The 25,010-nt window shown below is 42.0% G+C and overlaps 1 protein-coding gene across 1 annotated transcript in view; it reads right to left on the reverse strand.

Moving 5' to 3' along the window:
• The window catches only part of LIMCH1 (LIM and calponin homology domains 1), a 176,944-nt gene that overhangs the window by 54,422 nt on the left and 97,512 nt on the right, over nt 1-25,010 (reverse strand). Inside the window, exons 4-8 of the mRNA XM_083833235.1 lie at nt 16,436-16,542; nt 13,057-13,087; nt 9,927-10,037; nt 5,285-5,480; nt 662-911 (exon numbers count right to left, since the gene is read on the reverse strand). Coding sequence (XP_083689361.1) covers nt 662-911; nt 5,285-5,480; nt 9,927-10,037; nt 13,057-13,087; nt 16,436-16,542 — 695 coding nt within the window. The remainder of the gene's footprint in view (nt 1-661; nt 912-5,284; nt 5,481-9,926; nt 10,038-13,056; nt 13,088-16,435; nt 16,543-25,010) is intronic.

Here is a 25,010-nt window from a genome sequence, read left to right on the forward strand (position 1 = left end):
TTATACAAGGTAGTTTAATGTATGTTGTGCCTGATACACAGACACTTATTTATTATAAGCAAATTTTGTTGATATCAAGACGTCAAAGGATATTCCGATGGATGGTGCAGGAGGATAATTATGCTCTTTAATGGAAGTTGCTCTGAGGCCACATCAGAGGTGAAGTATCAGTTGACAAAACCAGCACCCAGAAACATATATAGCCACAGTTATATAAACCATACTAACGTATAGGATACAACATATATATAAATTAATTAAAAAAGCAGGAAAAACATTACCTATTTTGATTAAATACAACAAATTGTTGCTTATAACTATCATTTGTCAGTGAGTAATTGTCTTGAGAACTGAGAGAGGTCATCCAGAGCATTGTTGTCCAGCCTTGGGTTGAGTCAACCACCGTGGTGGTTACAGTAACCAACATCTTGTCAAACACAAGCAGGACAATGCATTGTACGGTAAACAGTAATGACATCAAGACAATGAGTTCCTCATTGCTTTTCTACCATCTTCACTAATTGCTACAATTGATCAGTACCATCTCAGCAAGAGATTTATGACAGCAGAAGGCGCTCCATACATCTTCAGAAAAGAACAATAATCAGCTGTTTAAAGCATGGTCAGTGAGGAAGGGAGAAGTTAGACAGGCCAGTCTTACCTGAAAGGTCTGTCTCCTAGTGGTGAAGTCGCGGTGCTCCAGCTCTTCCGATACTCTTCTCGCTCAGCTTTCTTTTTCCGAAGGGGAGCAGGTACATAGAAAGTCTGATTACTCTTGTTCGGGAGGTACTGGTTAAAAGGCACAGCTGATTTAGGTTCACCGTGTGAGGTCCGCCTTGCCAACATATCATCTTTTTTCACATCTGGCATCTTTCTGTGTGGCAGGTCAGTTTCTGAGTCACTTCCTCTCCCTAGTGAGGAAGGAGAAAAAAGCCCTTCTTTTCATTTCCATCCAGGTTTTTTTAAATTATAAATCAGAGAAGACACCACCAAAGAAAAAAAAAAAAAAGAATGTGAGTACCAAGAAATGAATTCATTTTTACCTGTATTTATACACAGTATAATATATTTTATTTAGTGTATTTATAAACAGTTTTTCTATCAACCCTTATTTTGTACCCCTGACAAACTCATCTTCAGCCACAGGTCATGATGCAGGATATTCTGACAAACTCAGGGTCAGATTAAGCCAGATTTGTCACTCACATAGGACAGTCAGAGAGAGACACTTACTTGACTAACTGACTCCTAGTCATTTGTATGGGTATGTTTGACCTGGTTCACACTCCTGAACCTAGACTTACACTTCCGTATCACAAGCTCAAGAAAAAAAGGGCTTTATACTGCATTTTTGTCAGAACAGCATGAATCTGGATGCTTCTGCAGACACATATTAACTGTACTTCGAATGCACACTGCATCAGCTTTGGTCAAAACCTAAGAATATATATTCTTATATAGCATCAGCTGCTATAAACCATAAGACTCAGATGGTCTGTCTCCAGTCTCGCCAGCTGCCTGGTCAGTCAGTCTCCAGTTCAGTGCAAAACAGACAAGGAAACTTCATCCTCAGGTGGAAAGGGGCAATCTGCAGCATTTATGGGTTAGATCAGTACTGAAAAGACTGAAGCATCGTTGTTGAGAAAGAAATCAGGTGAGAGAGGAAAATCAAGAGTTGCAGAGAATAAGATGGGAGATGAACAGAGCTGAGCAGCTACTTTATTTTGTACAAATGAACTAAGCCTCCTGATATCTGCAACCCATTTAAAAATCATGTTCACAAAAGCTTAGCAAAGACTATTCCAGCTTGCATATACAGTTGAAAATAAGACTCCCAAATGGTGGGATAAATACATGAAAGGGCATTTGCAGTGGAACTGCCCTCACAGACATTTGGGAATACACTTCACAGACATTCACTAGATTCCCTGCACCATCATGAGCCTTTTTAAGTAATTCACAAAGAAGCCATATAAATAGTTCTCTCCCATCATCACAGGCCCTGGTTTGATGAGTGAAATACTCAACCAATTCTTCGATCAGCACTCAAAACTTCTCCCAGCTTTGGAGTGTTGTCTCTCTGGCGGTTGGCCTCTTTGCAACACTTGCATATGCAATAGCTGTTCTCCCTCCCTGGGGCGAGTGGGAAGCCACCCAGGTTGTGTCCTCTTGCTAATTCACTCTGCTAATAAATTACTAGCTAATTCACTTAGCTACCTCATGAAAAACTGAAAACAATGAAGTCATAAAAAATCACAAGTAGCTTTGTATAATTCAAAGTAGGGGGGAGGAAAAGAGGTCTAAATATGCTAGGAATGTTTTTTTGCAAAGAGCTTTTGAAGCAGATTGCATGATTCAATGTTTGCACGGAGAGAGATGAAGAGGGAAAGGGAACAGTAAGACAAGACAAGACACAATGGAAAGGAGTTAGACAAAATTCACAATGTACTTTTTGCCGGTAAGATTTTGCTTGGACAATTTTGGTTAAGAGCATATGAAAACTAACAATGTGGTTGGTAACCTCAGTCTGTACCTAACAGAAAGTGAAGATGCGACCAAAAAATCACAAGTGTCTGAGGACAGCAGAGGTTTGAAGAGCTGTAACACCATTAAACTAAGCAGGGCCAGCTTAAAAGAAAGTGAAAAGATCCCTTCATGTTATTTGCTATCCTATTTGCTCTTGACTTTGTTCTGGTGTTTATTTTTGTACTGCAAGAAAACTAGTCTTGAACAAGCAGACAGAAATGCTGGAGCAGAGAACCACAGCAGCAGAACTAAAGCAGATTCCTCTCCCTCATTACTTATGTGTCTACAAGCACATCCAAGCTGAGTACTTCAAAGAAAAACAGCTTATTTAATTATTCATATTTTACTCATAAAATTATTTTCAGCTCAAATTTGAAAAAGAAAAATCACTTGAATCACTTGAAGCCAGAGCACTGAATGGAAGATGCAGCTGTGTTCTACGTTTATAACATTAATTTTGTTCTTCTGCATTTCCAAGTAGAAGAAGAAACAGCCAGTTTCCACAACCCTTAACAAGCAGTTATATACTACAGACTCGCACACAACAGTGTGTCAGGGGGCCTACACGAGTTCATAAAAGGCACCACGCGCAACTGCCAGCCAAGCAAAGGATTTATGCATTCCCAAATACATTCATTAGTGGCTCTGTGCAGGTCAGACTGCAGTTCTACCGCTTTAAATGCACTGTTCTGCTCTATCACCTCTTTCGTTTGCTTTGTGCCAAGTGACAGGGCCCAGGTAGGACACCAGAGCAGTCCCCGAACAGAGATATGGACTGCAGGTGGCATTAGTGAAGGTGGTACTACTCAATGCTTCTAACTGAACTTGTCGTCACTTTACAACCACTTACATGACCTCTATCCACGATTTTTTTTCTAGGAGTACAAGGAATCATAATTTTATTCTGTATCATATTCTTGGGTTTTTAAAGATCCTATCTGAGCTGAGAGAGAAGCAAAGCAAGCAAAACCTTTTCCTCCATCCAGCTTTGCATAGATAGTATTTCTATCAACAAGCACATGCAGCTGAGTGAAACCCCAGCCTCTTGGGGCCACAGAAATAGGTCAGGCAGAGAAGAGGTGAGCCAAGCTACACCTCAGCTGCAACTCTTGGAGGAGTCAGCTGTGAAGTTAAGGCAGCAGAAAGCAGGAAAAATGGCACGTATTAGAAAGGATTTGCAAGACAAGTCATACATGTGCAAACTACATCTGCGTGCACCCCCAGTCTGGATATGGTTAAAAACCAATTTTTAAGAACAAGCTTTCTATGCTTGCATCTTATTTTGTGTTTGTCATGGACTCAAGAATGTGACAAGATAGTATGTCTTAGCTGTGGCAAACAAGCAACCACAAAACCTTACTAAAATCTGCTAATACAGCAGAAGCTGATGGGAAGCAGCTACAGGACTGGTGTAACTGACTGCCCAGCAAACAGCCAGGGACCTTGGACGCTTCTTCAAGCAGCCAGGACAGAGCAACACATCTTGATTAGGACAGGTGAGATACGCCTATTTGCCAATGCCAGACTTTTGTCTCACTTGAAAAGGCAGAAAAATGCTTTGTAACACGGAGACTGTCTTCAGATCCATGTCTTAGGGGGCATGAGGCTGTTCCAGGGAATCAGTCCCAGCACGTGGTTCTGGATGGTCGACCAGCATCAGTCCCAGTAAGACAAGCCACTCTAAACAGCCAGGCAGCAGCACAGCAGAGGTTAACTCTACTCTACCCGCAGCTCCTTTATAATTCATCTGTGATACCAGCTCTCCCTGCCAGCTTTCCAGTTTTAAGGAGCTCCCCATCACCTCAGGAAATCTCTCAGGCGTCCGGTTATGATTAGCACCAGTTTCCTTCATGCTGCCAAAAGCGGTACGAACATCTGGTTCCTACCAAAAAGTCTTTCTGCCCTTCCTTTTTTATTAAATAAATAACATTACTAAGAAGAAGTGATTCATGTGTGGAATATAACTTCATGATGAAGTTCAACTGACTCATTCATGCATCGTGAATGTAACCAAGCAGACGGAGCCTGAATCAAACGTCCTTTTGTTCTGACCTGGAATCCTGCTCAAGACAGGTAACCTAAGTGCGTGCTCTACACCTGCCCCCTGGCAAATCCTTCCTCACGCAGCATGCTGTGTTTACAAGCCTCAGAAAGCCTGTGAAAGAAAGACAAGAAAAGCAGAGAAGCAGATCCCCTTCTGTAAGCCAAGAACTGCGTGTCCTGACTCAAAGGTGTACAAAGATGGACACGGCTCTGAATCTGGGAGCTATTCAGTTGCCCAATTTTCTAAATACCACGAAAACAAACATGGTACTTGGTGACATGTTTTATATCAGACTTGAAAACTCTGACAAGTATCAGATATTTCCATGTCATTTATCTGGCTAGGGTTTATCTAGGCAGCATTTTGTTCACTTCAGTATTTCCCCTCTTCCTACGCTTTTATTTCTTGCTCCAGCCTAGTTCAAAAGTTAAAATGAGTCTGCACAACATCCTCTTACACCGTAACCCAGAAAAGCACTATCCCAATCATAAAATTACACTGCAATGATGTAACTCATTTTCCAATGCTACGCTATCCTAACTGAGACAGATTTCAAGTAAGCTGTTGGCAAAGTCATCTAAACCTCAGGGAGCACAAATCAGCATTCACAGAGCAGCTCTCCCGCTGGATTAGAGTGATTCAGAGGCTGCGTCCAGCTTCCGAATGGCACATTTGCTCCAGCAACGCGTGTGCCTCACTGCGACCAGCACTTACCATCACTGCTTCCTCTGAGCACTACATCTGGAGACGGTGTCTGCTGCGAGCGGGAGCCAAAGGAGTCCAGGCTGTCGAAGGAATCATCTCTGCCGTGGCGCGGTGGGGAGAGGGAATCGCTGCGCTCGGAGTCCCAGCAGTCTATATAACCGCTGTCACGAATGCTGCGCTTTGGACTCTCGATATCCTCTGTTTCCTACATGGGAGTACAGCAGGTAGCTCTTCATAAAGAAGCCACTGACATACCAATGAGATTCATTACACATCAGGTAACAAAGCATCTTGCGAAGTGCTAAGAATCTCTTCCCCCCAAAAAGATCTCCTTGCTTTCTGCCCCTTCTCCCCTTCAAAACGAAAGTGCAAGCTTGCAATAAAACCCCGTTTTATGCTGATCAAGAGCGAGGCATGCTATTAGATTAGCACGATGAACTGAGAAAAAGTTGCAACAATCGAGTTAATAAAGTGATCAAAACCGAGAGAAACCTGAAACTTGACTTGTCGTCCACAGTCCATAGCACCGACAAAAGCACTAGCATTATAACATCATGCCTGCATCAGGTTTAAGTCTGCTGCTTTCCAAAGGATTCCCCCCGCCCCTTGCCTATCTATTGTATCTGGCTGGGACACCAGCAGACAGCATTTGTTGTTGCTGCTTCAGCTCGGCAAAATAATGAAGCAGTGTGCCCCAGCCTCCCTCTACCTTGAAGAGAAATTCCTGTTATGAAAGAGGGATGTCTTTCTGAAGCAATCAGCAATGAAAAATATGCAAAACGCTTTTCCTGATGCCTCAGAAGAATTCAGTTGTGCTCTTTACTCTTTGCCAGCTCCTGGCTCTGGGGGATATGAAAGCACTTGTAGCTGACCCACATGTTCAGAGCAGTGAGAACAATGGTTGTCTTTGACAGCCTTGTGATTATAAATTCTTTCCAGTGCAAGCAGCACATACTAAAACACTGAAACTCCAGCAGAGGAAAAGGTCAATAGAAGCCATCCTCACCCTTGCATTATAATAAATCCCTTGTTTTAGAGAGTGTCTTAACATTAATTACAATAGCACAGGCGGAGAAAAACAAAAATAACTACTTTCATTCAAAGATAAACCTGTTTTTTTTCTCCCCCGACAGTAAGTAAAGTCAGAAATGTGGGTGCCATTATCAGACTGACATTTTGCGACCCGAAGAGACTGGAATGTGTTTTTTTCCCCTCTCCTTCCAGCAGCACTTGAATATTAATTCCTAATTAAGAAGCACCCCCTGGTTACCACTAGCCGGAGCACAATGGCTACGTTCAGCTCAGCTCCCTCTGTCCCTGATGGCTGAGGTTTTACCCGTGACCGTGCTGCCAATGACGAGGTCCGTCCCGAACATCCCCGTGTGCCCTGGCAGGCCACCTCCGTAACAAAGCACGTTTGCTGGAGAAGCGCTGCGGCAGCACACAAAAGCCTCCACGGTGGAAGGCAGGGAGGCTCGAAGCGAGACGGAGACGTCAGACCCAACGTCCTGCAAACTTCTCGGGAAGAAGGCTTAATTAGCGCCACGCACTGTTACGCTGCCAAAACACCGCGTTAAGGACAGCAGTAAAGGTTCCCTAAGGCCACGCTGAACCGTGGTAACGTCAGTGAGCAACCTCGCTGCAAACTGAAGTGAAAGTATTTCTAAAAAGAAAATGTATCTATCAAAGTAGTAATTGAGTCCTACACCATTTCCCTCCCCATTCCTGCTTAGTGCATGAGCTGAATACTGACAGAAATGCCAGGGAACAAAGCTCTGTCTCCTTGAAATCTGCATGAGTTACACAGATCCAAGAACAAAACTAAAAATCCTATCAAAGCCCTGTTTGTGACACGATCCCAAATCCTTTTAAAATCCAAATTCCCTAAATCCCCTCATCTCTTCGTACCAACCAGCTATTCTCGATCCTCAGGCACACTTCCATTTTCCTAAATTACCGTATGTGAGTGACACAGAAACGCTCAGCGGCTACAGGACTTAAACTCGGGCAAGAAAAAGCCCCATCCTGTGTTTGCTATCTTCCAGAGTTTGAAAACAGTCCAATTGTGAACTAATGAGTTCTGCAGACCCTCCTTTCAAAGGCCTGTTTATGTTAATTCTGCGTGCAGCTCACCAGGAATTAGGAGGCAGGCACTAGGATGGTGTCCTAGACTTCTGCAAACACGCTCTTTACAGCCTTCCCCTTGGCAAACCACCCTCCCCGCCAAACACCGCCTCACAGACGGGTGCTTGTCCTGCTCTGCACAAACGTCATCTCCCAAACGTTATCAGTGGGAAAAAGAAAGTGGTTATCTGCAGGCCCGATAGCGCGCAACCAGCCTTTCATATTACCTAACTCAAAACACGGCACGTCGCTATGTGGTAGCAAAAGTGGGACTGCCAAATGTAAGATGCAGTTCCGCAGGAACTTCCCCCCGTTAAATATAATCAAAAAGCCATGGATGTTTTGTTGTTGGGAACTTCCAGTTTAAAAGTAAAGAGGAACGTGTATCCAAATAGTTAATAAAATTAAAAACAGAGTAGCAGGAATAAAATTAGAAATGAATAGCTCTTTCAGTATGAGAAGTAGAAAAAGATGAAGCCAAGACAACTTACATCTGAGCTGTCTTTTGATTTCCTTATTAAAAAAGAAGGGCTGGGAAGATTTATAGCAGAAGAACTAAAACAGGCTGAATTTATGGTGGATTTAATTATTAAATTCTGTGGAAAAAAACGCCAGTAGAGAATGTGATAAAGTGTCTTTTCATCACTCAAGCTCAGCTATAAAGAACATCAGAGCATTACACAGCATGATTAACATGTTCTATTTTATGACCAAATCCTCTTCAAATTCAGTAACAGAGAAGGCCACAAGAGCCAAAGTGGAATACCACAGGGGTATGGAGTAGAGAGGTGATCTCAAAATGAGCCACCAGTGGCCCTCGTATCAGCACCACCTGAGCAGACTTCAGGACTGCAAAGAGCTCTGTTTTTACATTAAAGGAGTATATAGCTTCCAGCTTTTATGGGATCTCTACTCCACTCCCCGTTCCAACATCTGCAACAAATCAAGCCCCAGACTCTTGCTTTTGTCTTCAACCTGCAGCGCTCGGCTCTGCCCGGCCAGGCGCTCCGCTGTCAGCTCCGCAGAGAACCCTGCCTTCTGGGGCCAGCCTTCGTCCCACAAAAGGGCTCAAGGAGACCTCCAAAAGACTCTAATGGTTAGTTAGGTGCGTAGATATGACCTGGAGAAAAAGGAGCCTGATGCTGTGAGATTATACATTAAAAAAACTATGATGCCGTGTCGCACTAACAGTATAAAAACCTGCACTTTGGCTATTTTTCTGCCTTAGCTTCGCTGTCCACCTTTGTTTCACCTTTCAGATTACAGACTTTGGAGGGGGGACTGCTCCTCTTGCATTTTCTGTTTGGAAACAACTCAAATATTAACTTAATTTCTTTATTGCTTAGTCTTAGTCATATCACTCACGTGGCAAAGTCCTGAGTGATTAGTGCAGGCCTTGTCAAATGAAGAACAAAAATCTCTACAGAGAAGCGGGAAGTTCCCTTCTCTCCCCATTTCCGTTTGTTTTTTCCACCGAAACTGGGCTCACGAACAGTGATTTTATCAATCTAATTAGGGTTCTCTTGTCACACTAGGATGTAGGAACTGCTATCAGTCAGCCAAATATTTCTTCCTGTCTAGTGGCAGCTCATTGCTGGCCCTCTGAGACCCCCGACTGAAGAGCTGCAGCTGGTACAGACGTAGCAACACACAGCTTGAGGAGAGTAATGTGCAAAGAGGTTTTGTCCCCAAACCTACCGCCCGTGGCGACTCGGCAGGTACCTGAGATGGGGAAGGAGTGGCAGGCATGAAGCTGTTTGGGAGCTGCAGACCATATCTCATGTCATTTCATGAGCTGTATGTCCAATATACACACTATACTGGGTGCTTCCATCTTCTTACGTGCCCGCTCCTTGCTGCTGTCACCCCCAGTAATGCATGTTCGGATACCAACACTAACCACTACTGAGGTTAAGTGTCCCGGGCTGCAACCATGCTCCAGCACTCAACCACAAATCCCCAAACCACTCTACAGCAATGGCAACTTTTCCTTTCCAACAGAGTTGGGCTCTTCAGAAACCGCCGTGCCCTTTGTGAAATATCATCTCTTCCTTCTACCCTTCAGCTTTATTTAGATACTTTGGTTTCATGCTTCATGTTGCAACTCAAAAAAAAAAAAAAAAAAAAAAAGGAGCTGCCCATAAGAATGAATGGTTTAAAGAAATCTGCTCCCATAAGTCCTGCCAGCTTACTTTCGACTCTTAGCTCCTCTAGCTTGAAACTCTGTGTCATAAATGAAAATAATTCAAACCAAAAACTAAGGAAATGAAGACGATAGAGACACGTGACAATTCTAAAGCCCTGCTTCACATCAAGTGCTGCATCATTAATATCACCACCAACCTAGCTGCCAAAAAAAGTCATGTTTATGGCGTGGTAGAGTCAGACACATTTTCAAAGGAGGCAGGGGTTTGCTAAGTAATTTGTACTCCCGCCCACCATCTCTCATATTTAGCACTGAACAGGTTATTCATGGGAGTAACAGTTTCAACTAAATTCCCAGTCCCAAAACGTAACAAAACAATACCTTTCTCATTTGTGCCAGCAAACCTTCAAACTCCTTCAGGTTCAGGGTTGATCCGCTATATGACGTGCAGCTGTTTGCCGCTTTCCCTAGCCAATAAATGGTGACTAATACCTGCAGAAGTTAATAAGAATTATTTGAAGCCATCCTCACAGTTACTTAGCTTAATTTACTTCCCTTAAGCATTCCTCGTTTATTCTAAACCACACAGCAGCACAAGACTTTGTTATAAACCTCCATTGAAAGTGCAGTGTCTGTCAATGGCTAAGCATAAATACATCAGGCAACTATGAAAATTTAATCATGTAACTTAACACATTACATTCCTGGTATTACTTTTATAAAAAATGGAACTGTCATGTCTGCCTGGAAAGCAAACACCAGAATTAAATCTGAATAGAAACACTAGGCAAGAAATTTGAAATAGACCAGAAGACACTTGTAAGTATACCTATTTGTAAATAAAATAACAACAAAAAAAACACAACTAAAGAGTACTAGTGGTCATTAATTAAAACAGTGCTGACTAATGGAATAAATACAATGTCTGAAATGTGTTTCTGCCTATTTCAAGGAAAGAAAAGGTAGTTCCATTTTTAATCACCTTAATATAGTTTATCAATTGATACAGGAACTTTGCAGGATCGCTTTATTCCCAGCGATCTGTTAGCTTAAAAAAATGCTCAGCCCAAGATTAATCAAAAGCCACGAGCATCAGATTGTTTCCATTACACTCAACTGGAAAGAGTTAGTGGTTGCATTCAAGTTCTGACGATGTCTATCCATAATTCCAAAGTCAATTCAAAAGTAGCACAGAAGAAAAGCCAGGAATTGCACTTGCAAATGTTTATATACCCTCTCACTCCTTTAGGTAGCAAAGAAATCTGATCTGACCTAGCTGGGTCTGCAGTTGTTTTAGGGAAGGAGAAATTAAGATGCTCAGGATGGTCACATCCAACACCTCCAAAAGCACCGATATTGAGGTCACACAAGGCAAGCAAACAGTCCTTCTCTAGATCCATGTGTCTCCACTTATCTGGCTGCAATACCTTTAAAGGTACCTGTGCAGCAGCAATTTGGACTGGAAACTGATCACCAAATGAAGTTCAATTCTGTGCTTTGCACCGGTTAAAAATATCGAAGCACCACCTCAGAACTTAGGGCATTTTCTCATGTAGTGCTCATTACTTCTGCCCATTCCGTGACATAGCAAAGTATTTAACTGCAGAACAAGCAGGAAATATTTTGATGTGGAAAAGATGTGCAAACAATAATAAATGATAATTGCCTTTAATAGCTGCCATTAATCATCTTATAAAGTTAAATAAACAGAAGTACATTATTTTATGTACTGATGGGACAGGCCCATGTAGTGTATACTATAAAACGAATTAAAGAAATAGGGCTACAAGAAAACCCATGGGGGTGGTGGGGACAGGCATCTCTGCCAGGCCTTTCCCTAAAACGTGCACCCAAAGTCCTTCAGTACTTCCTCCTCAGTCACATATACTAGACTCCTGATAATCTTTTCTCAACCAACTTTCTCTACCATCTCTGTCCTTCCTACCAGTGTGATATCCAAAGTCACACACGGCACTCCAGCTGAGGCCCTGCCAGAAAATACTGCGTGTGGCATGCAGATTGTCTGTTTAAAAACACAACCGTGGCGTGTAATATAAATGATACACATGCCATTAAAATAATTTAATAAAGTTTTTAATACAGTTCAAAATTTTTTTCCTCATTTTTAAAATTATATCCAAATTGATGCTACCATGCTGAGGAAAACAAGGTGGTTTTGTCAATAGTCATTTTTTTGTCTTGAAAAAAATAAGTATCTGAACAATTTTCCTTCACCCATCACTACTCAACACAGAACAACAAATTTATGTAAAAATCCCTTACAGTACATGTTCTCGAGTTAAGTGGAAACACTTGTGAATCTAGCACTCGTAGCAACGAGGAAGCTGTCCAATTCATTTAGCCATTCAGTTCTTTGAAGAAGGTTGTGGTATTTTTATTTACTTCTGCTAGCATTTGGTCACTTTCTATCTTCTGCCTTTCTTTATCCATGTCTTTTTTTTTTTTTCCCCAAATAATGTCACATTTGCAAGCAATTCCAATTGGCTGCAAGCCGAGATTGCAGTATTGTGCACCTGGAAAGTATACATTGCCTGCAAACACACTGCGGAGAACACTTTTGAAACCTTACCTTTGCAACAATACGTCTATACAAATACACATAGCCAGCGCCCAGAAGGGTGCTAAAATGCTGAAAGCTGAACTCTTCCCCTACAACGTTGCGTGTCAGATGCAGAAGATATTACTTTAATGATGCTGGGAAAGACTGAACGAAATAGTTTTTCTTTTCTCTTCCTTTTTTTTCCTTCTTTTTTTTTTTTTTTAACCTGCAGTCATGATTACTGGCTTGCAAAGTTATTAGGAAAAGGTCTTGGCATTTCCTAGCAGTTTATAGGGATGTAAGCCAAATATAAAATTGAATTTATAGCAGTTTACAGCTGACTAAGGAGCAAGGGCTCGCTAGGCTTTAGAAGAATACCTAACTCTGAGTCCAGCAAAGTTTAGCCATTTTATTTTCCACTTAACAATTACAGAATCCATTACCATTGCCATTAGTTCAAATCAGCAAGAAATTAAAGTTAAATGGAATTAGCCTTTCTGGGAAAACATTTATTTGGAAGAAAAACAAGAAAGCTAGCAAATCTGATAGAAAATTCGTATGCAGATGGAATGGTAATTTGCTTCATTTTAAATCCTTTGTGCAAATTCACTTTATGGCTATATATCCATGAAAGGTTTCAAAGGAGTAGTAGTTTCATGGGTGAGTCAGGCCATTCCCACTGAAAGCCGTCCCACAGCGGACAGCACAGAGATCAGTTTGCTTATTTCTTTATCTAAGTGAAGACAAATATTCTCCATTTTATTTCTCCAGTAAGGCTGCTTTGCCATAGCCGCTCTACCTAAGTTCCCAGTACAACCCAGTTAGATATGTATTCAGGACTTCTCAGCGATACTCAACTCTACAGGTTTTTTACTGACAAAGTTCTAGCTCAGGCCAAATACAGGATAAACCAGACAAAAAAAAAAAAAATACTCCAGGTCATGTACTTACATTTTTCAGCTTCCTACTATAGTCAATGTTCCTGGTTGCACACACACACACACAAAAAAGAAAGAGGAAAAAAAATCAGAAAGCAGACACACTTTTCAAGAGCGTGTATGCAGCAGATCACGTTTTCCCTAACAAAAGTCTGCAGAATGCTTCTGCTGGCTGGAAACACATGAAAGCTAAGAAGATGTAGTTCACACATTCATTTATTCATAACGTGGGAGTATTTTGTCACCATTACTTCAATCATTAAATTATAATTCTGGAAGTACAAAAGAAAATGAGTTTGTAATGGTCCCACAGTAAAGTAGGACAGAGCCAAGAATATTTCCTTTAAACAGAGGTGCTGATTTGTTCAAAAAAAGAAGACCAAAGACCTCACTGCTAAAATCCACTCTGCAGTAATCCAATAGTCAGGTTCTGCTCCGTGATAAATCATGCAACCCATACAGATTCTGAAAGCAACCGAACATGCGTATGACTCCAAGGAAATCAACACCAAGCATTAATGAAATATAGCAGGTGTTTCTGTGGAAACAAGCACCACAAAGAACAAAGCAGATAGGTGAAGCAATAAAGATCCTGTCAGTTACAACAGAACCTGCTGAGGAAAGCATATTCTACTGTCTGAATGTATACTCGAGCGCTCAGACTCAACATAGGCATCCTTCTCAATATATTTTTTCACTAATATTTATCAAAAAGGGTGTAAGTTTGTTAGAAACAACAAAGCAGAACGTTTGCACAGACATAAACAACATTTCAAAATTCAGCAGAGAAACCATTAGAAAAAAGAATGAAGGAAATGTGTATCACATTTAGGTGCTAAAAATAAATGAGTATTTCAGATTTAGTACAGATTGTCTCCTGATTACTGTATAACAGAATTGCTTTCTACTATAGCATTAAGTCAACGTTAAAGGTTACCTGACAAAAACAAAAATAAATGTACTTAAATCTGTGAGAATAACAAAAACTTAAATATAGGCCAACACAAAAATGAAGAACTTTTGGTATCTTTTTTAAGCCAAAATTTTATCCATCATTACCTACATGCTAAAAAAAAAAAAGTGCCATTTTTTTCTTAATAAAATAGCAGTGGAAAAAGGTCTTGTTTAACAAGTCAAGAAGAAATTCCTTACAGCATTAGCTCATAGCCTTTATAAGCTGAATGATCCAAAAAAAATAGATCTAATACCTACTTCAATTAGCACCTATATGAAAAAAAGGTTAAAAACTGTCATTATGTTAATCATGTGCAATAATGTCGTATTTGTCCTTTACCACTGAACAACTACCTTTTTTTTACTGTGTTAAAAAAAAAAAGTCTTCAAAGAGGAAAAAATCACCTTCATACTTAGAGATCTAGCTAGCAGAAGACAGTCTTGAACATATTTCTCTACAAAAGTCATGGACTTGGCTTGTACACCTCTCTCGGTTACTCAGCATGAGCTTGGACAGTACTAGAAAAACATTTGGCTCGTTTCCACAGCTGCTTTCTCTGAAGAGCTGATGGGAGAAAAAAATCCATGCCAGTGAGACACTTCACATCTATCGAGCACCGTACGCAGCCGAGGGCCAAGGCAGCTCTGCAGTTTATTACTCCTGGTGGAAGTTGCTTACATGCTGGACAGCTCTCCTTGGAGCTGCACGCGAGCCCCAGCCTCCAAGCTGCTTCCTCCGAGCTGCTCTGCTCTCCTCACCTCTAAAAGATCAAGCTTCTTATAACGACCATTTATCTCTGGTTGTATATGGAGATTAGGGGTTGTTTTGCGGCTCTCTCCAGCCACTCGTTGCCGTGATTTTACAGGACGTGACAAGGAACCTCTTCCGTGGCAATATTACCAGATTTAGAACTAGGGTGGGAAAACTTCACTGCAGGCTCATTACATGGTCCCCTCTGGTGCTGTGTACTCTACCGGTATGTACATGCAAGAAAGTGCCTCAGACTCAGAGCCAGAAACTTGGAAAAGAGCAAAAAGTGGGAGACTATTCCTCAAAGCAAGGAAAGTGGCCAATTTGATTTTTCAGAACCTTTGAATTTTCCCAGACAGTGCTGAACACCAGGAAAACTTGCCCAGCTTTCAATGCCAGAAGGGAAAAAAAAAAAAAACAACCTAGAATGCCGCTGAAATTCAGTAAATTGTTTCCATATACTTTTCTAAAATGGATATGTCTCACCAGGATTTCGTTAGTGATTTTTTTTGGCCAAACCTTTCTGGCCAAATGAAGCAAGTTCATTCAATCAACTCAGCAGTATTTGCTTGTCTGTAGAGCAATAACTTTTTAGTGTAACATGACAGACCCGAAGAATTCATGAAAACTTCATGACAAAAAGCATTAAAAGTCTTTGTTAATTTTATGAAACACCGTGGGTGCTCTTGCTTTTGGGGAGCGAGGAACTTGACTGGCAGTTGTATAAATGAGTAAAAAAAAAAGAGTTTGACTGTTCCTGTTCCTACACGATGGCAACATCTTCCCTGAAAGGCATATTTCTTGTTTAAGACCTCAATCTATGACTGCACAGACTTCGATTGAAGCCTGCTCTCTGCAACCTTAGGCTAGTCAGTAATTCTTTCTCTGCCAATTTCATATCCATACTTCACATCATTTTGTAGTGTAAAATGCTGAAAATACAAGTGCTAGAGTCTGAGCACCTCACAATAAGGGACGTGTACAAACCATGGTAAGAAGCTATTAATTTTGGAGCTGGAAAATTTTTAAAATCCTTTCAGAGAAAAAAAAAAAAGAGTGAATTATTTATTAGCAAGAAGAATCCCTTGATATGTGTGTGATAATCTGTGTGGCAGCAGGTGAGTGGCTTTAGTTAAAAAAAAAAAATCTAAACTGTGGCATTTCCGGTTCATGCAGTTTGGACAAAAGTCCTCAGCCCAAATGCTGTGTCGTAACCTATTGTTCTTGATAGAAAATAAACAGACCATGCTCATTGTCTGCACCTTGTGGAGTCTGAGACCTAGAAATGTCTTATAATGCATCATCAAAACAGTTTAATATGTGATAGCAGAGCAGTGTTGTTTTTTTTTTCCACAGCCTACGTTGTTCATAAATTGGATAGACTAAAAATGCTATCAATTCAAACTCACAAACCCTGTTAAGTCTCACACAGTCTCATTGTTTGAAACAAATCAGTATTTTAAAAGAGTTGTGGTTGATCTCTCTGGGAAAAATAATGCTTGGAGAAAGACTGTTGAAGAGAACAATGTATTATTCCCAGCACTGAAAGTTTCAAAAATCTCTGCTTCCTATTTGCTTTATACAAATGACAGTTTTATACCTTTTTTGCTCATCCTCAAATATTTACCATCTAATCACATGCATCTGAGAGTATAACATGCTCATCACAAACTGCGGTTGTACTTACTTGACAGTCACTCTGTTCGATGTGTCCTGCAGGTCACCAGGATCAAACAGCTGGGATTCTTTAAGTCCCAACTCTTTGCAGCCTCTTAAGAATAAGATGATATTATCCTGAAACGAGGCACAAAAAAAAAAATATTACTTTTAACTTTTCTTACTTTGAAAAGGTAATCTTACTGAACCAACATCTCCCTAATTCAGCAACAGCTCACTGAGTCGCATCGTTAGCTAGATGAAGAACCAAAGCCATTGCCAGTCACCTAATTTAGTAAGACAGTGTGCTTTGCTTGAAAACCAGATAAATATGAAATAAAACTCTCTCTCTCTCTCTCTATATATATATAAACTAACTGCAACAAGTTTATTGAATTTTCTCTTTCAAAACCCAGATGTTGGCAACTTCTTTAAATGAAAAGGCCCTGATAATTTCCCCACCTACTGCTGTAGGCAGCCAACAAAAGTTCAGCATTTTACAAGGCAGAAAAGAAATGGCTGGATTTCTGAAATAAGTGGGAAAGGCAGGTATGGAACGTCCTGCCATCATTTAAGCAAACGGTTTGTTCAGAAAACATTCCGCATGTCCATACAAACACAAGCCAGTTACTCCTATTTCACACAACCATCTTCTTGCCCCTCTGACCTTAACCTGCCAGAAAAACCTCTTTGGGAAAAGAGGTAGGTGCTCTCTCCACAAATAAGAAGCCTGAAACTACACTTTAGGTAACCACCGTCTGTAAGCAGAAGCAACACCAACTTTGTAATACCATTCATGGAGGATTTACACTTTTCAGCGTGACTTACTGTTGCATTAACCAGTAACTGAAATTAAGCCCAAACTGATGCAAGCCTCTTTCAAACCAAACAGGGCTGAAGGCACATGGGTTTGCGTGCAGGGATTTAATCTGTATGTGTGCACAGATGTTTAATGTGTATTTTATACTTACACATACGCACATACACCACCACCCCTTTTACAGAACCAGAGAAGCTTTCTTATGTAGATAAGAGCTGAAGATCAAGCGAACAAGTTACCAGATATATACACTGCTAACTCAGCAGCTGCAATGACACGTGTGTGAACAAGTGAAGATATAACGTACAGCTTGATATCCTCTAGGGCCTCTCATCTTCGACCTCCAGCAGGAGGTGACCTGCCCTACGAGCAGTTAAGAGGAGAAGCCCCACAGTGTGTGGCGGACACCTGAAGGACAGACTCCCACCTGTATAAAACTTAGGAAGCAATGGCCTGAAGAGAGCGGGCAGCTCTCACCTCCCGGCTACCCCAGCGTGGCAGCGTGCAGCAGGAGCCCAGAGCTGTCCCCACGTCCGCTGCCAGGCTTTTGTTGGTGTGCTCCTGACGCAGCCCCCTTTACGCTGCCAGGGCGCAGCCATCAGCATGCTAATTGCGAGGGCTCCCTGCGTGCCAGCAGCCTCGCGCACAAAGCTTGCTGTCACCAGCCACCCCGCAAAAAAATACGGACCTCGAAATTTAGAGGAGTCCAAATCTCCCTTTCTTCCCTCTGGCTGAAGCTTAACAGCCCTGGAAGGGAGCCAGAGGGAAAGGAACAGCGGTCGGGAGAGCAGAAAGCCCATAACCTGGAGAGACAGCATCATTCATGACATGAAAAGATGCTTGTAAAATTCTCCATCTGGCTTACTGTTTGCATGACAATTTTTCCACAGTATTTCCAACTGCAACATGAATAACTCTTGTGTTTAGCCTTTGAAGGCGGACAGTTCTGGTCATTTCCAAATGGCGGGTGGAGCGATGTGTAAACCTAATAAAAATGCAAAAGCATTTTAAAAAAGAAGTTCCCAACAACACTTCCTAACAAAAATACAGAGGACATACAGGACACAGTAACCAAATAGGTTTAGAAAACAATCAAGGGAGGGGAAACTCTGGGGATAACTAATTGCACCCATCCTTATGCCAAAAGTTCACATCCAAGTTATGATAAGCAGGAATGAAAATATCAGTCATTTGGCAGCAATTTACTTTGGGCTCTCAGTTCTTCTGCTGATGAACAAATGTCCACTTCTCAAAAAAAAAAATCACAGTGTCACAACCCTATGCCTGCTTTTGTACATGCTTCCATTTTGATGGTCATTGTAAAAATAACATTTGCCAGCAGTCGCTAACACCATCGCCCTTGGGAAGCTGGTACTTTGTATTGGCACAAATAACCATGCATGTCAACAAGGCGCAATCACTGAACACAGACAGTTGTTTTTGCTTCTGTTCAGAATCTCAGAGTTTTTATTTCTCAATGGTACTAAAAAATGGCAATTTATTTAAAAGGATAAAACAACAACGATTGTTTTCAAGTGGCAGATACTCAGGTAAACCTGTCTAGCCTGCCTATCCCCAAGCCAAAATGTACCTCACGATACTACAAAACTAAGTTTTTCCTGGTTTGTTTCAGTACAGCTGAAACTTGTATTTGTCACTTCCATTAAGACACTGCAGAACAGCACTCCTAAATCACGAAAAGGGGAAAGGAGTCTTACCATTACCACCCAAATCCTAGGAAAGCCTTCTCTCTGGATTACACCTGTCACTGGCCAAGTCCTGGTTTCTTCAGTTCTCAAAAAATTTTGTTTATATTTTTTGAGAGAAAATACATTTCTGTATCTGTGAGCTCTACCTACTCATTTTTTGTAGTTGCCTAAAAGTAGTGTTTCTTTGCTGCTGTTTAAGTAACTAAAGAAGGAAAAAAAAAAAAGAGGTGCTGCACAGAAGCAGTGATGTGTCTAAAATATCCCTCTTTACCTTCAATAAGGGACTGAAAACACAGCTAGCGTGCATGTCCAGCTCCGTACAACTTGGCAAAGTTAAATGGGTCACGCAAGTGGGTCACAGTGCAGTGGCAAGGATCGCAGCCCAGTCAGCTGGGCTGCCTCAGTTAGCAGGGCAGTATCTTTTACAGTGCGCTCAAAGACAACGCTCCCTGTCCCATACGCATATGGGCACAGGACCAGAATTCGGTCCCTCCTACAAGGCAGTAACACACGATTTTCTTAATACTTGCAGGGAGATGATAATGCCTTTCTCTGAGCGGTTACTGGCTGCAATCACGGAGCTGGAGCAGATGGAGGATCAGTTGCTTGGTCAGCACATCTTCTCCTTCATGCCCGGGGGACCCACAACTGTCTCCTGCTGCCTTCTTGTGGTTTTGGTTCACACCACTAGTCAGTGACTCATTTCAATCAAGCATCTTCTCGTTTTGTCCTTCGTATAGCCAGAGGAAGAGTGAGTTTAAAGATTACAGCCTGAATCTCTTTTGCAAGCTGTACAAGATTTTAGGACAGAAAAGCAGCTTTTATCTGTAAAATAACCCAAGCTATAAACAGGTTGCTTGCAGAAGACAAATGCTCCAGTGTAGTGACAGATAAAGTGACACACTGACTAAAGCACAGGATACACTGACAAGTCAAAAACTAAATGCTTTGTGCTTGCCTAAGCAGAGCCATGACAGTTGCTATTAGGTCAGCACTGTAAAAGCAATGAAACTTACTCACGAATGTCGGAAATGCAAAATTTATCAATTAAAATGTTTTGCTATCCTGAATTTCAGAACAGAAAAATTAACCGACACAACACAACGAGCTTTCATGGGCAAAGACAGCCACGGACCAGCAGGAAGGGCTGGGAAGGAGCAGGGATGGACAATCAGGAGTGCGGGGCACTGGCTCCCCGGGTCAGCAGGGAGCATGAAGCTCAGCCCCAGCCCTGGGAAGGAGGGAACATAAAGCCTGAACATACCCTCAGTTTGCTCCTGTTCTCATGCTGCATTGCAGCACCGTCACCTGGCCATACACACCAGTGTGCAACTCACAGGGGGGTGCAACTTACAGGAGCGTGCAACATGCATGGGTGTGCAACGTGCAACCTCACCTCTACAAAACCCTTTCACCATAATGCATAACCAACCACAGATAATGCATAGGGGAACGGAGGCAGAGGGACTGCACCTCCATAAAGGTGCAGGGAGGGAGATTACAATACTCACTCATAACATTTGGGGGTTGTTTTTTAAAAGATGGATAATGTATATAATGTATAGATTGAAAAAAATGTTCATTGTATAGCTTCGGGTTATTTTCCTTGCACACGAAGTGGAGCACAAAATCCTAAATCCCATAAAAAACAACAGAAATTGGCAGTTGTGTAGGACAGACACCCTGGAAAGCCACCACAAATTCACACAGTAGCACTGCCAACACACAGGATAGTTCAAGCTAGCGAGAATCAAATATTCACAGCAGGCAAATTCCCTCCATAGGATCTGCTGATCAGATGCAATGGAAAACAGCCTGAATTTGGCCCACTTCCACTGCTTTCATCTGTCACAATAGCACACTAAGTATTCTCGCTGGATCCACGCTGCAGATCAGAAGTGCGGCTTATCGCCGTGGAACGATCCTTCGTCAGATGTACCACAACACGGCCCGGATTAGATACACGGATAGACGCAGGGCAAGCAAAAGAAACCCCAGCTATACGTCTGCGCAGGGTACATGTCACAGCCCAAAGTCTGCGGTCTCCTGAGCTGCCGGCAGCACCGCGCTGCTGGGCAGGACAGCTGCAGACAACCAGGTGGCATTTTTCATCTCTGGAATGCTGAAATTTTCTCTGTTCCAGAATAAATTGAATATTTCTAAAAATATCTATTTCCAAACCGCTTTTCGGAGCAATTTTGAATTCAGGCTCTTAAAAGCCTTGTGTTTACTCTCAGCATTTCTTCCTAATTCCCTCATTTTTCCATTTTATGTAAATAATTAATGGTGAGCGTTTATTTTTGTAAAAGCACTGGGTCCCGACCGATTCACAGCCCGAATGAAACATTCGTGTCCATCAGGGAAGAACTTTTAGGAGAAGGGCTGAGAACTTCTATGTATATTTTACTGTATGTAGAGTATGCTTTCCTGCATACGCAGTAAAACAACACTTTCACAAAACACCGTTTTCTGTGAGATTTCAAGTCAGTGGGTTGGCAGCGATGCTCTCAAAGCCAGGCCATGTCCCTTTAGATACCTGCGGGTAAAGGCCTCACCACACGAGAGCTGAAGAGAAACCCCACAGGAGCATTACGGGGGACGGGTTTAAGGCCACATAACAGGATTCCTGCCTCATGTAGCCAGCATTAAATGCAAGGTGGGGCAGAACAGAGGCTGGGTGACCTTGGAGCAAGGAGGGAAAGGAGAAGATCCCGGCCACCGGTCTGACCCAGGGCAGCAGGCCCCACAGCGGCAGCACTGACGGCCAGGTGAGCAGGCACTGCAAAAACCCCACCACACTCCACAACCTCATCTTGGCCCCAGATACAACCCCAAAGACAGCAAAAGGATGGCAAAAAGGCAACTGGGAACAGAAGGAGCAAGCTGTTGTACGGCAGCTGCCTCTTCTCCCTCCTCAGAGCAGCGCTTCCCAGCACCCAGACAGACAGAAAACAGGAAAAGGGCAAAGGGGAAAATTATTACAGTGTGCGCGATCATGTGAGCCCCTAGGAGAAAAAAATAGGCCCAGAGAATAAATACAGTGATGATTAGATTAAAATGAGAAGAATAACACAGTGGCAGAAGGTGAAGTTGTACGCCTCTGAAGGCAGGGCTACAGGAATAGCAGGGAAGAGGGCCAAGTTTGCCTGGAGCGCCAGCGGCAGCAGTACCTCTAAGAGCTCAGCAAAAAGACAACACAGACTGTCTTGGCAAAGAAAACCTAGCCTTTTTCTGCTTCTGTTTGGGCAACCGACAAGGAAGGGATGCGTCTCCTCAAGCCCTGCTCCATTCTCTCCAAAAGGGAAAAAAAAAGAAAAAAAAAGAATTAAAAACTCCATGAAGAAAGTGGGTCTGTTGAGAGCAGGCTACACCTACACAAAACATACCAGAAACCCCAAAGGTGGCTCTAAGAAATCTCAAGCAGTATCTAGGACTGCCGGGACACGTTCTGTACCAGACCCTGAAGATGTAGCTGGAAGTGCCAAATTCCTATCAAGGTGCTTAAACCTTGCTGCTTCCAACCAGACTTACAAGCTACAGGTGCCTAGATCAAGAAGACGCTCCGTTTATCTTTTCAAAGCTGCTCTTAGCAATTTTGGCATCCAACAACATCTTTTGCTGATAGTTCCAATCATTAGAAGCACATTCAGTGTACATTAATGAAGTATTTTAACCAAAAATAATAATTAAAACAAAACAAAACCATGCCATGAGAATTGGCAGGGGGAATCTAAAAACAAGCACAAAACTGATGAAAAGCATTACACAGACCAAGTTGTGAGTACACTTGTCCTTCAGCTATCAAAAAGCACATTGTTTAAAACTAAAAGCTTGCAATTCTTTGAGAAAATCAGAAGTCCAGCAGCAGTACTCGGTCTTAAGAAATCCTTTGTTGTTTTCCTAAATCTGTCCTTCACCATTGGGTGATTTGCTTTTTTAAAATCTTTGCCCTGTAACAAATTTCAAACACATCTGTAAGTTTCTTAGGTGACCCAGGGTATTACGATGGTTGTAACCAAAGTCCCCCCAAAGGAATGGCCATATTGTGCATAATGAAAGGCAAACACAAAAATATAAAATGGCATTGCACGTCCTGGGCAGGTAGTGAAAATTTCATGCTGGGTACGGGGAGCAACCTGGGTGTTGAAGGAAATGGATGACGTATCTTATTTCTGCAAATTTTTAACATGAGCTTAAAATCCCTGCAGCACTGTATGATATAAATGGAGGAAGAAAGAACATAAGCAAGAGCAGCTTTCAACTCAACAGGCGAAAGCAAACCACGGGGGGGTGGGAGGGGTGCACGCAGCACGAGCGCACAGCAGACCCTATGACTCACTAGCTAAGCAGGTCCTGAGATTTCTCCTTGCTGCATCAGGTCATTATCCCTGAAGGCATAAATAAAACATTATACAAATGGGGGCTCAGCAAACATCCTAGTCTTTGGGGGAGAGAGCAATCAGATGATGTGTATTCCCTCCAATTTGCCAGACCCAAGATACACCCAGAGATGGCTTTGTTTACAGCAATGGAGACAGAACAAAGGGGAAAAAAAGCCCACATCATTTTCAGGGTATTCATTGGCTCTGATACTGATGAAATCATAGCCAGATGTCAGCATCCACCCAATCTTGGAGAGGAGGTGCCTATCTGATGCCATATCCTATGGTAATAGCCATACTATAGCCAAGGAAGAGGTGAAGATTTCCTTTCAGCTTGTTTTCCACAGCTGTTTAGATCACAGTGCTTGGCATGCGAGGGTTTGCGCCCCATTTTCATTGCTTCTTCTGTTACCCACTTCTCATATTTTTGATGAATAAAGCCCATCAAGAGCAGGGTTAAAAAAAAAAAAAAAACAACTAAAAAAACCACGCACATTGCAGTGCAGCCAAGGACTCCTAGAAGCTGCTGGGAATTCAACTTGCAAATCCCGAGTCCAATGGGTAAAACCACCAGGAGAGGGGAAAACACCATAAGAAAGAGACGAACCAACAAATAAACAACTAAAACCTGGTTCTTTCTGCTGTGATGGAAAGGGCTGTTATTTACCACACTCTGCCCTGTTTATTGGGCTATGGAGAATGTGTTGGGGAAAGAGCTACAAAAAAAGAGGAGAATGAAACATCACGCCAGCAATGTTCTCAGTGCAACCAGCATTCAGCATCTGTGGCACGCACCCCTTCTCACCCATCCTCCTGGCAATATTGGTGCTACCTGAAGGAGGGGGAAAAAAAAAGTGATGAAGACAAATTTGACCTTTATTTGCACTCACATTTTTAGGTACTGTTTTAGGAGTGCTAGGAGCATGACTATCCTAAACACAGATTTCAAGGGACTCTCAAATCACGTTTAGTGCCGCACCATTTCCCTCGTGGGGAAACTGGATATTCTCCATTCTCAGTGCATCCCTGTGGCAGCTGCTCCCACAACTGAGATCTACAATGAAATACAAAAATGGGCAAAAAATTCACAGCTAAGAAGAAAATGCTGTTTTCTAAATTTGGTTTGTTTGTGTGATTTATTATCAGGGCATGTTGTGTTAAGGAAAGTACTCAGTATGACTACCGGCTTGGAAGATCTCAAAGACAGCCATCCCAAACAAACTGCTTCAAGTAAACTAAAATACTTAGACTTTAAATCTAGAGTTGTAAATTATAACTATTATATCACACTATGAAAGCTTATCAATCTGCGTTAAAAAAAAAAAGAAAAAAAAGAAGGAATTCATAAATGAATGAATTTGAATTACCTTCTGAGTTATATACCCAAAAAGTACTCCCTAGGGGTAATCCCAAGGAACATTGCAAACCACTTATGCTCCAACACAAACGTGTCTTTTACACTTCACATACAGCAATCAGCTACAGCCAAACGCTGCTGAACAAACCTTTACCTCTCCTGACTGCTGTCAAGGCAATCGTGTGTTAAGCCACAGCACAACAGATGTTTCTCAAAAGCTATTTATATACATGTTCCTGCTAAGACATTGTACTGTGCTGGTAATGAAGATTACTTATGTGAAGCAAGTCTATGTGCTCGATTTTTACCATGTTTTCCTTAAATATATTTGTAGATCT

This window comes from Anser anser, assembly GCF_964211835.1.
Source record: "Anser anser genome assembly, chromosome: 4".
NCBI lineage: Eukaryota > Metazoa > Chordata > Aves > Anseriformes > Anatidae > Anser > Anser anser.